General features: G+C 33.6%; 3 protein-coding genes across 3 annotated transcripts; all 3 read right to left on the reverse strand.

Annotated features, from left to right (window-relative positions):
* Positions 1-1,933: 1,933 nt before the first annotated feature.
* On the reverse strand, positions 1,934-4,187 carry LOC123308772. Its single transcript, XM_044891603.1, has one exon. It carries the CDS (start codon positions 3,943-3,945, stop codon positions 2,437-2,439), a length of 1,509 nt encoding a protein of 502 aa, XP_044747538.1. The 5' UTR covers positions 3,946-4,187; the 3' UTR covers positions 1,934-2,436.
* Positions 4,188-4,958: 771 nt separating this feature from the next.
* Positions 4,959-7,335, reverse strand: LOC123308756 (zinc finger protein 64-like). The gene is made up of 2 exons (XM_044891562.1): positions 7,226-7,335; positions 4,959-7,115 (listed from the first exon to the last, which is right to left on the reverse strand). Exons 1-2 carry the CDS (start codon positions 7,279-7,281, stop codon positions 5,213-5,215), a joined length of 1,959 nt encoding a protein of 652 aa, XP_044747497.1. The 5' UTR covers positions 7,282-7,335; the 3' UTR covers positions 4,959-5,212.
* Positions 7,336-7,339: 4 nt separating this feature from the next.
* LOC123308693 (zinc finger protein 64-like) lies at positions 7,340-12,834 on the reverse strand. The gene is made up of 2 exons (XM_044891461.1): positions 11,422-12,834; positions 7,340-7,543 (listed from the first exon to the last, which is right to left on the reverse strand). The coding sequence occupies exons 1-2, from the start codon at positions 12,832-12,834 to the stop codon at positions 7,340-7,342; spliced, it is 1,617 nt and encodes a 538-aa protein (XP_044747396.1).
* Positions 12,835-13,027: the final 193 nt, after the last annotated feature.

Here is a 13,027-nt window from a genome sequence, read left to right on the forward strand (position 1 = left end):
ATAACAAAAAAGAACTATAAACAGGAACATTAGTTGAAAACACTTTTTCTAGCTGATTTTGTTAAAAATTTCTTCCCGAGTTATTGAACATACGGGTTCTAAAATACGGCCTGTCGCCACCCTTGATGAATCAAACCGGGGGATAAAAAAGTGCATTCATCGTTAAGCTTATCAGCCAAATAGTCCGGTTAACTACAAACAAGATTGGGTACTTCTACTCATATTTTTCTAGAATTTGACTTTCGCTATTTTGATGAAGAAGTTCGCGGCATCATTCTTGTCTTCATTCTCTCCTTTTGCTCATTCAATTCCCCTCAAATTATGAATAATAACAAGATGAAAAGTAATCACTAACACCATTGAGTATTAAACCCACACTTTAATACTCAATGCTAACACTACAGTTTTCTCTCACACTCAAAATATCATGTCTAGAATTTTGTCATCAAGCGTTTAGATTTTTAGATTCGTCAATAAGAATTCGTTGAGACACAGTTGAAACAAATAGGTATATGTTCATTCTCCAATTTCTCAACTGCTTAACAGAATGCTTTTCTGCTATTAAAATATGTGAAATTCATACAAAAAATGCATTGCATTGATAGTTCGATTATACTCGTATTAATATTTCTTTATAATACATTCTTCTAATTGCCGAAAATTTGCGCCCCTCAAGCCCTATACATTTTTAGCCGATGGGATATGGTTACACTTAAGTTTAGCCGGCTAAAGATAGAAGAAACTAACATTAGCAAATACCCGAAGCTAAACCTAAGTTTAGCCGGCTAATCTTAAGTTTATGTTCACACCTATCTTTAGCCGTAACATATCTACCATATCAAATTTTGGTGATTTCTTCATGCATGAGAATGTGTTTTATTTTTTTTACCGGAAACGGTGCCTCGTACAGCAAAAAGTCAAGAGACCGAATTTGCTCCAAATTAAATACGGATTTAAATAGTAATTTTTTTCGTCGGAAAAACCAGTGGCGTATCATTTTTTTATCTGAAAATATTAATTCTCGCTGCAGTACGGACGCCACTGGTAGAATAAAAAAGAAATTATATTATGCAATAAGTGCACCTTGACGCTCAAAACCTATTTCTCAAATTTCATAAAAATATTTCAAGCAGTGTGAGAGTTATTAATAAAAAACATTTTTTTTTCTATAATTTCAACACCCCGTATCTCGGAGAGGAAACATTTCTCGACATATGTTCGTATGACAAACTAGGGCTTATTTTTGATGTAGAATACGTGGTTAAAATTTCTTGGTAACGATCTGGAACACCCTGTATATTCTATTAATCCGACAATTTGAACGTGACGAAAATGTGTGGGGGGCGCCAAAGTTGCAAAAAAAAAAGGCACAGTAATCTGACAGTTTCAGCAAGCCTAAACAATAAAAATTGGTTCTTTTAGAGTTCACTGATTGAGTTAATCAATTAACATGCGCCAATTCGAAGATCCAAGGTGGCCGGAAACCTTACCTTCACTTTACCAAAGAAAACACCCATCTTGGCTTACTTTATCAACTTTACCCCTATATAATGCATTAACAAATTAATGTATTTTTTCAAAGTGAGGAAACCTTAAAAAAAATTCTAAAAATGTTTTTTCTATCAACCTGCCGCACCTACTGTCTCTATGTTATTGTTTTCTTATTGTTCACTTATCATTACTAGAGCAATAAGGCACTTTTGTTCGGAACTATCAACCGGAAGCGATCAACTAACTATTGAAATTTCAATTCTCCTAAGACAACCACCTGTAGTCTTTGAATCCTCTTCATTGAAAGTAATTTGTTTACGGACGGATAGAGAGAGAAATCTTCATCAACGAGTCCAACCCAATCGTTTGTGGCTCAAAATTAGAAAAATACAGATGACAAGGTTCTTATTCCTAGAAATAAGAGCTCAGTAAATAAAAGAAATGATGATTTTCTTGAATGATAACACATTTTATTAAACATTTTAAAAACATAAACAGTAGTGCATCTTTATTCAACACAAGAAATCTTCTAAGACACTAAACATAAGTAAACTTCTGAATAAAAAAAAAACAATCAAAACTCAAATATTGGAGATATTCAATTTGATCTCAATGTAATCTTTATTACCAACATAAGGAAAATTTAAGGTATACAAGTTCAAAGGTATTAATGTTTCACATATGAAACCATTCAAATTTTCCCGAATAATATACTTCAAAGCATTAATTTCAGAATAGCAAAAGTAAGTAAATGTTAAGGTTTGGTGCTCACCAACTTGAGTTCTTTATTTATACTTAACAGTATGGGTTCCTAAAACAGTGCATTTGGAAAACATGAACTGTATTGCAAAATTATTCACTACAAGAAATCTTCTAAGGTACTAGGTAATCAGAAACAAAAGTAAACTTCTAAATAAAAAAAAATCAATCCAAAACTCAAATGTTTCAAATTTTGAAGATATTCAATTTGAACTTGATGTTATCCTCATTATCACCAAAAGGAAAAATCGAATTATACAAAGTTTCAGGTATTAAAGTTTCATATATGCAACTATTATAATTTTCCCCAATAGTATAATTCAAATAATTAATTAATCCAGCATAGCAAAAGTTAGTGAATGTAATTGCAGAATATGAAGGTTTGGTGGTCACCAGCTTGAGTTCGTATTTATATGTAACAGTATGGAATCCTAAACAGATCACTGAGAATGTACGATCGCGATTTTCTTCGATTTTTTTTGATAAAAGGAAGATATGATCATCAAAAGAGAAAAAGTGATATTTCAACCTGAAATTATTATATTCACCAAGGTTGAAAATAAACTCATTGTGACAATTACTCAAATGGGCAGATAGGCATTGAACATTTTCTTTACACAATATGCAAAATTCAAATGATACCTTGAAAAGTACTTTCATTGTCGTTCGAACCAAACCAGAAAATACATGTCTCGCATTGCAGAAAGGACATTTAACACTGCCACATTTATTACAAAATTTGTGGTCTTTATTACTTCTACAAACATAAATGAATTTTTCTGCTTGATTTTCACAATTATGATTACGGCATGTTATAGTTGGCATTGGCAATAATGAATTTATGTCGTGACAAGAAAGATTCTCTGGGGAACCAATTAAAAATCCCTTCACATAAAACTTAGTGGTCAAAAAGTAAGGAGAATCAAACAAATTTTTTATAGAATCAACATTGATTTTGAACCAGCTGTTATCAATTTTACTTTTGAAGAAAGTAGGGTGTAAGAGTTCAGCCTTCTGGAATTTTGATACAGTCAAGCTTTGTCCTTTTTCTGAAGAAATTTCAATTTTATAATTAAAGTTTTTCCAAATTTCTGGACCTGTCCATGCTTTCCAATAAGTCTCAGATTCTGCACCCACAATTACCAAAAGTATCACAATACTATCTTGAATCCTTGAAAACAATAATTTATTTCTCTTCATATCTTGCTCAATACTGATCTGTACATAATTTTCGAACCTATGTGGCGAGTGAACTTCTTCCATATGACCTAAGATTTCAGATGTGTTTCCTTCCCATGTACATATTTTTTCTTCATCTTCAAATTGGTCGGTCGAAAAGGGACAACATAATTTCATGAATTCACAAATTAATTCGTGTTCTCCTATTTCATTCCATGGAAGTACTTCCTTGCATCCACTTTCTTCGTACATACATGGAAATTCAAAAACTTTTGCTAACCCCTCATAGGCACTTTGTCGATAATTTGTACCTTGCGAAGCTGCCAACTTCTTACAGAGGTCTCGTCCGCAAATGCTACCCAAAACATCATTGTGCACAATGGGTGATATTGACAAATAATGCTTACAAACAGCGCACTTAAATGGATTATCATCACCATTCACTAGTTTCGAAATTTGCTGCATTTTTTCCATATTGATACCAACAGGCAACACACAACTGCTCGAAGACGCCATCTTTTTGAGGTAAATGGTAAACCCATAGACCCCTAGATAGAGGTTCTATGGGCAAAGAGGAGTTCCTCTTTGCTATGGGTCTCTATCTACGCATAGACCTAATAATACACATTGAACTAATGTTCTTTAGTTCAATGATAATACATGGACAGGCCTTCACGTGGTTTTCCCGTTCACCGCATCGAGGAATACCCACGAGAGAGAGGGGGGTGGTAGAAAAGAGAGATAACAGCATTCCCTGGTAGTAACATTGATAGCGAAGGGAAAAGTCAGACTCGCGAAACAGGGTAAAGTACGATAAAAAATAACAGAAAGCGATACAGCACAGCAGTGTCAAAGAAGTAACCGGTGTAGGTCTAATTAAGAAACTGAACGGTATAGACGGGGACCTACCTCCTTTATTTCAGGCACTCGCGGAAAACAAACGAAAACTAAAAATTAATTCCTAAGAGCACTAATACTCGCAACACAAAATTATTTATAAATTTGTTGAACGGCTTGTCGGGCACACAATTAAAGTCGAATCGCAGAGAAAAGAGAGTACAGAGCGTAAAAGTGACTAAAGAGTAAAAGTAAAAGAGACCGTCGCGGGGGAAAATCTGCTTTTATAGGCAAATCTCCCCACACGTTAAAAATCTGAAAATTCCAGAATGCGACAAGAGTGAAAAACGTCGTCAGCTCTGGTTTATCGCATATCAACATCAGAAAAACGTCGAAATCTTCAACGGCATGCAAGAAAAACAACGTTAAACACAGATAAACGGTTTTTTATATTTACTCTGCCTATCGAAATGAATATACTGAATATTTGATAATTAAATATTTTCAAAGGCGGAAATACGTAATGAAAGGAATGCACTAAAATGAACTCCAATTTTTCTCAGAAAACTGGAGATCATTACAAACTATATTCATTTCATTCGATAAAACCGTTTGTGAGATAGAATTAAAAATAACATTTTTATCGTTGCCAGTTATGAGGATATTTTCAGTGTATAGGGAAACGATTTCAATTGTCTTAAAAAAAATCTGATATATTTGTAGCATAAACACATAAACTAAAACGTTGCTTGCTTTATAAGGGAAAAGTTTTCACATGATTTGGCAGGGACACTTTTGTAACCAACACACAGATGACACTTGTGTTCCTTAATTTTCCAATGAACAGATTTCATGTGTACATCAAGGTCTCTTTTTTTTGCTCGCAGGTGATTGATTGAAGGTCATCTTCTCTATTTGTAACATATTCACAACGTTGCCACCTGCGTTACCTAACTTTCAAATGGACAGATTTTACGTGTCCATCAAGCTTTTCTTTTACACTCGCAGCATACTCACATAGGTGACACTTGTGTTCTCTAATTTTCAAATGAACAGATTTAACGTGTCTTTCAAGGTTTCGTTTTTCACTCGCGGCAAACTCGCATAAGTGACACCTGTATTTCTTGATTTTCAAATGAACAGTTTTTACATGTCGCTGAATGTTGGATTTCTGATTAGCAGCGAATTCACACAGGTGACATTTGTGTTTCTTGACATTCGAATGAACGCAGTCGATGTGCTTTTTGAGGCTCACTTTTCTACTTGTAACGTAGTCACATAGGTGACACTCGTGATCTTTGATTTTCAAATGAACAGATTTTACGTGTCCATCAAGTTTTTCTTTAACACTCGCAGCGTACTCGCATAGGTGACACCTGTGTTCCCTCATTTTCAAATGAACAGATTTTATGTGTCTATCGAGGTTTCGTTTTTCACTCGCAGCAAACTCACATAAGTGGCACCTGTGCTCTCTAATTTTCAAATGAACGGATTTCACGTGATGCTGGATGATACTTTTAGTACTTGCAGCATAATCACACAAGTGACATTTGTGTTTCTCCATATTCAAATGAACACCATTAATGTGCACGTCGAGTTCGTTTTTTCTACTAGCAGTAAATTCGCACAAGTGACACTTGTGTTCCCCAGTTTTCAAATGAACACATTGTATGTGTGCCTCAAGGGAATTTTTTCTACTCGCAGCAAATTCGCATAAGTGACACCTGTGTTTCCTAATTTTTAAATGAACAGATTTTACGTGAGCATCAAGGGTTTCTTTTAAATACGCAGCATATTCACAAAGGTGGCATTTGTATTTCTTAATATTCATATGAACAGTGTCAACGTGCTTTCGAAGATTCCATTTTCTACTGGTAAAATAGTCGCATAAATGACACTTGTGTTCTTCATTTTTTATATGAACAGATTTTATGTGAATGTTGAGGGTTTTTCTAGAAGTTGCAGCATATTCACAAAGGTGGCATTTATGTTTATTAATATTCGAATGAACACGCTTGACATGCCTCAGAAGGTACTCTCTTCTACTCGTAAAAAACTCACATAAATGACACTTGTGTTCCTTAACTTCATTTGCAGGATCTAATACTTGATTCATTTCTAAAACTATGGAATTTGGGGTACTTTCTTCATTCTTCATTTCATATTCTTCCCTCTCATGAACACTTTCTTCATCTATGAATTGTTCACAAATATCCATTTTTTCTGATTTAACATCCCACTTCTTGTCATCTTTACAAATGGTAGTAAGATCATACTGTTCATCTGCAGGATAATCAACCAAGTGACATTTAGGAAATTCACACTTTTCCAAGTCAGTTGTTTCAGAGATATTCATCAATGGATCTAATACTCTAGGCGTCACTTTGGTAAAAGAGGCAGGTGATTGATTTACATGAACTTCTATAACTAAAGATTTTGAGTAACTTTCTTCCTTCTTTATTATATTATATTCATCTCTATCATGAACTTCTTCATCTCTGGACTGTTGAGAAATTTCCGCAATTTCTAATTTAACATCCCATTTATTGTCATCTTTAGGTCTGGCAGTATGATCGTCCTGTTCATCAAGATACTTCTTTTCTCCTGAAGTATAATTAACCAAGTGACATTTAGGCAATTCACACTGCTCCAAGTCAGTTGTTTTAGAGTTATTCATCAGTGGATCTAATCCTGGAGGCATTTCTTTGGTGAAAGAAGCATTGACTTCTATAACTGTAGAATTTAAGTTACATTTTTCATTCTTATATTTCTCTCCATGATGGACACGTTCATCATTAATGAACTCTTCAAACATGTCCACGATTCCAAATTTTTCTTGTAACTTCACTCTGAAAGAAATCAGACTTTTTAAGTCTCTTGGTTCTAAATGAAGATAATTTATAAACGAATGAAAGATTTTGAAGGAATGATAGATGTAAGTATAAAAATATATACTAACTCATTATAGGTAATTTGTTTCTCTTCTTTAATATTAATACAACGTTCACCCTCCATTGTTTACAAATTACAAATTAATGATCTGTAATAATTATTTACCAAGTTCACCACCTACTCACCTACTCTGTAATCTGTGTTCACCACCATAGAGAATTCCTTTTTCTTTGTTCACCACGGAGTTCAACCACAGACAACTAAGATTCTCATACACAGAAAAGTGGCTTTTTTCTTCTTCTTCTCGTTCGCGTCTTTTTTTCGACGCTTGGGCTCGACCGTAAGTGGCTTTGTTTTCATGGATATGATCCAGAGATCCATATCTCTGATATGATCACAGAACAGTGAGATAGTCTTCTAGTTATTACCAGAAACGGGAAAAATAAACGACGCTGCGATCGCTAAGAGAATCGATAAACGGAGGGAAATTTGAAATGAACTGCCTTCATTTTATTTTAGGTAATGTGTCACCGTAATTTTCCCTAATGATTTAGGGAATAGGATAAATATTCATTTTCTGATTTAAATGTAAAAAATACCATAATTTACAATATAAAGATTTTTGTATCTTTTCTAGAGTTTGTTTTAATACCAAAGTATTTATCTACATTGGCGTAGAAACAATTGAAGTCCATGAGAAATTACGAAAGTTCTTGGACAGAGACTGTCTCTGTCTTGGACAACAAACTTAAGCAAAGTTTTAGGTGGCCGAGTTTTTTTGGCGGGGAGTGTAGCTTCTATAACTCTAGAGATCGCCTCAGTAGACAGTCCACCATGAATCTTCAGGTTTGAAGGGTTTATTCCTTATTTCAGAATTAATGGAAAACAGGCATTTTTAAAACCATTGTTTGAGTAAATAGTTCAGATAGCTTTTGTTCTATCGACTTAAGGTTTTTCTTATTTCTTCTGGAATGGAAATAAGAGAAGTTCAAATATTGGCTCTTTTCTGCGAAATCATTTAGCGCAACTATTTTTCCGTGTAATTATCTACTAATAAACGTAGATATTCATTGAATATTATTATCATTTTTTTATGTTTGCATATTAATAAACAAGTTAACATCAGAAAGAAAATATTTATTTATAAGAATCATTATCAATTTGGTAATGGTATGCAATGTGAAAAATATAAAAAATATATACAGGGTGGTGACAAATTCAATGCTCACCACTAATATCTTCCAAGCTATACAGTGTGGCCTAATGAATGGATAATATGGAGCCTGCGGGTAGAGGACTCTATGGCGGTTCAGAAAAATATATTTTACGTTTATTAAAAATGCATTGGTTTTCGAGATATTGGAGATTTTCGAAAATTCAAGAGAATCACACTCTTCGCCACTCGTTTTGCAGGCAAGACTTCAAATGAAGGAATTTTTCAAACTGTATTTTGTTTAGTATTCCTGGATAGATGATCTATCGAATGTAATTCATTATTTTTGAGGCGCATGAATAGTTCTTCATAAAAAAAGATCTAACTCAACTTTTCCGTCTTGCTTATTTTTTTTCATAAGTTCAACCTACCGTGGTGTAAAAAATAATATGGTTACTTGGGAGCCAATGCAAGAAAAAACATGCCCGTTTCATTGAGATTCCGAAATGGTTTAACTCTCTGTATTTTCAGCATTTGATACAAAATGAATTCCTATTACAATCAATTGAGGCCTAGTTTAATGTGAACACTGTTTCTAAAATTTTTAGCAGCTAAAATGAGAAATGCAAGCAAAATAAAGCAATGATCTATAAGATCATAAGATCTCTATAGAGCATGTACTGAAGCTTATAGTGGCCTCTTAGAGCATCTTTTGCGAAATTGAATTCAATGAAACGATACTCATTTTCAAATTGTTGATATGCAATGAAGCTATGATTCATTAGCAAGTGTAGACTATAGAGCATGTATCAGAACTCATGGTGGCCAATTTAAACATTATTTGTGAAACTTTATTCAATGAAACGATATTTCAAAATTAGTTTGTCTCGTTTTCTTTTATTATTGAACCCCAACGTTGTGAAATCAATATTTTCAAATTAATTTCAAGTTATGAATTAAATTTCAGCATTTTTGTAACAAAGATCTTGACTCAATGTAATAGAAATTAATTTTAAGCTTTTTATCTTAATTAAAAAAGTGCTAAAATTCACTTCGTTATTTGAAATTCGCTTAAAAACTATTAACTTTATAACTATAGGGCTTAATAATGAAAGAATATGAGAGAAAAAAACCAATTTTAAAATATCGTTTAATTGAATCGATTTTTACAAAAAATGTTCAGAGTGGGCATCAGGAGCTCTTCTAGATGCTTTAAAACTTCTTATGAATAATTGCTTTATTCTGCTTGCAAGTCTCATTTCAGTTGCCTAAAATTAAAGAAAAAGGCTTACATCAAACTCTGCCTTGACTCATTGTATTAGAAATTTATTTTGTATTTAATGCTGAAAATAGAGTGAGTTATACCATTTCAGAATCTCAGTGAAACAGGCATGTTTTCTGTTGCTTTGGCACTCAGGTAACCATATTATTTTTTTACACCACGCTGGGTTGAACTGCGGTCCTCTACCCGCAGGCTCCATATTATCCATTCATTACCACACCCTGTATATAGAAATTTCGTTTATTGACAAAAAGTCATTTGCATTTTTGTGAGTCTTCCAACATGACGTTCTTCAACTCTTAATATTTTCGTTTGTTCTCGATGTATAATGAAAAATCGGAAATATAAAATATATAAGGTGTCCCAAAACTAGTGATTCAAACGTCACACTATAGAGTAGACCAAATATTATCGAATGACACCAACATTAGTTCAACGAAAATGTACCGTTTACAAAATAATCAGAATTTTATTAAAATACCTAGAGTTGCCGATTTTCGAACTATTTTTCTTGATCACAGGGCCAGTTTGTGAAAGAGGATATCGATTTCAAATTATATTGAACTAAGATTATTGTTTTATATCCCCTAATTGAAATTATTTCAAGTAGTTAATCGATAACCTAAGTAAATGTAAATTAAAACAATTTTTTTACATGATTTTTATTACTCAGAATAAACCCCCTCTATAGGGGTGATAATATGGGAGAAAAACGCTATCCTTAATCACAAATTGGCCTTGTGATTGAAAAAATAGTTCGAAAATCGGCAACTTTAGGTTAGGTTTTTTCAGAAACGGTACATTTCCGCTCAACTAATGCTGGTGTCATTCGATAGTATTTGATCTACTCTATCGTGGTGTTACGTTTGATTCACTAGTTTTGGGACACCCTGTATACCTTCTTTTTTTTTGAATGACTTAGTTTGTCGAATAAGAAGGGGATTAATCAAATTTGTTACCACACTGTTTATTTGTCACAAAGATACATAACTGACTAGTTATTTGAATGTTCAGTTTTTACGTGCTCCGAAAGCCTTTTTTTGGCACTCGTAGCATATTCACAAAGGTGACATTTATGTTCCCTTATATTCAAATGAATAGTGTCGACATGCTTTTTGAGGTCGTTTTTTCTATTAGTCATATGCTCGCAAAGATGACACTTGTATTTCTTAATATTTAAATGTACTGTGTTTATGTGCATTGTAAGGTGCGTTTTGTTACTCGCAGCAAATTCACACATATGACACTTGTGTTCCTTGATTTTTAAATGAACAGATTTAACATGCACATCAAGCTTATGTTTTTTACTAGCAGCGAATTCGCATAAATGACACCTGTGTTCCCTGATATTCAAATGAACAGATTTTATGTGATCATCAAGCAAAGGGTTCGTATACGTCTCATAGTCACATAGGTGACATTTGTGTTTCTTAATGTGCAAATGAACACGATTGACATGACTTTCAAGATGCCGTTTTGTGCTTGTAACATGGTCACATAGATGACATTTATATTCCTTAATTTTCAAGTGAACAGATTCGACGTGCTTATCAAGGTACACTTTTCTACTTGTAACATACTCGCATAGGTGACACTTGAGATCCTTAATTTTCAAATGAACGGATTTTATATGTAGGTCCAGGCTAGTTTTCCCACTTGCAGCATATTCACATAAGTGACATTTATATTCCTTGATATTCAAATGAACAGTTTTTATATGCATCTCGAGGGTGTTTTTCTGACTTGCAGCATATTCACATAGATGACACTTCTGATCCTTAATTTTCATATGAACAGATTTAACATGTCTATCGAGTTTCAGCTTTACACTCGCAGCAAATTCACATAAGTGACACCTGTGTTCCCTAATTTTTAAATGAACAGATTTTATGTGAGCCTCAAGGTTCGCCTTGAAATACCCAGCATATTCGCAAAGGTGGCATTTGTGTCTTTTGATTTTCATATGAACAGAATTAACATGTTTTTGAAGTATGTCTTTTTCACTTGTTGAATAATAACATAGTTGACACTTGTGTTCCTCAATTTTACACAATGGATCCGACACTCGATACATTTCTTTGGTAAGAGAGGGAGGCGTTTGATTCTCCTCATACTTTATTATATATTTTTCTCTACCATGGACTCCTTCATCTACGATTTCTTCATAAATGTCCACAATTTCTGATTTAACATCTGGTTTACTATCATCTTCAAGACTGGCAATATGATCATAAAGATCCTTCTCTTCGCCTGCAGGACAATCAACCAAATCACATTTAGGAAATTCACACTGTTCCAAGTTAGTTGGTTTAGAGTTACTCATCAATGGATCTGATACAAGAGGCGTCACTTTGGTAAAAGAAGCAGGTGATTGATTTGCATCATCTTCGATATCTAAGAAATTTGTGTGACTTTCTTCATTCTTGTTACTAGCATTATTTCCACTTGTAACAAACTCACAGAAGTGATCCTTGATTTTTGAATGAACAAATTTAGCATGCCGTCTAATCTCCGATGTTCCAAAGGCAGCATAATCACAATAGTGACATTTGTGATTCTTCATCTTCAAATGAACACGGTTGATGTGATACTGAAGCATAACTCTTCTACTTGTAGCATAGTCGCATAGATGACACTCGTAATCCTTAATTTTCAAATGAACAGATTTTACGTGTTTTTTAATATCATATTCACCATTGGCAGCATAATCACAAAAGTTACATTTGCGTTTCTTGATATTAGAATGAACACTATCGACTTGTTTCTGAAGGTGCACTTTTTTACCCTGACACTTGTGTTGCTTAATTTTCCAATGAATTGAATTTCTGATTACATCAAGGTCAATTTTTTTACTCATATTCGATTCATTTGCATCGACTTCTTTAACTAAGGAATTTGAGTATCTTTCTTCATTTTTAATTATGTATTCCTCTCTATCATGAACTCCTTCTTTATCTACAAATTGCTCAGAAATGTCTATGATTCCTAATTTAGCATGCCATTTCTCGTCATCTTTAGGACTGTCATTATGGTCATACTGTATGTGTTCCTCAATACATTTTTCTTCACGTGTAGGATGACCAACCAAATGACAGTTAGAAAAATCACACTGGTTCAAGTTTATCGATTCAGATTTAGTCGGTAGATCTAATACTCCAGCTATTTCTTTGGTAAAAGAGGCAGGTGATTGATTTGCATCAACTTCCATAACTATGGAATTTGTGTAACTTTCTTCATTCATTATTACATATATTATTCTCTATCATGAACGCCTTCGTCTATAAATTGTTCTAAAATGTGCACAATTCCATGATATAAGAACGTTTAAGCTACATTCGCAATCAATTCACGGGCCGAAGTGCACTTCGGCACGGAAGCTTAGCAGATGGCGTTCTCCGTTACCATTCACAATGAAATTCAAGACCAAATTTCTT

Source organism: Coccinella septempunctata, chromosome 2 (genome assembly GCF_907165205.1).
Source record: "Coccinella septempunctata chromosome 2, icCocSept1.1, whole genome shotgun sequence".
Classification (NCBI taxonomy): domain Eukaryota; kingdom Metazoa; phylum Arthropoda; class Insecta; order Coleoptera; family Coccinellidae; genus Coccinella; species Coccinella septempunctata.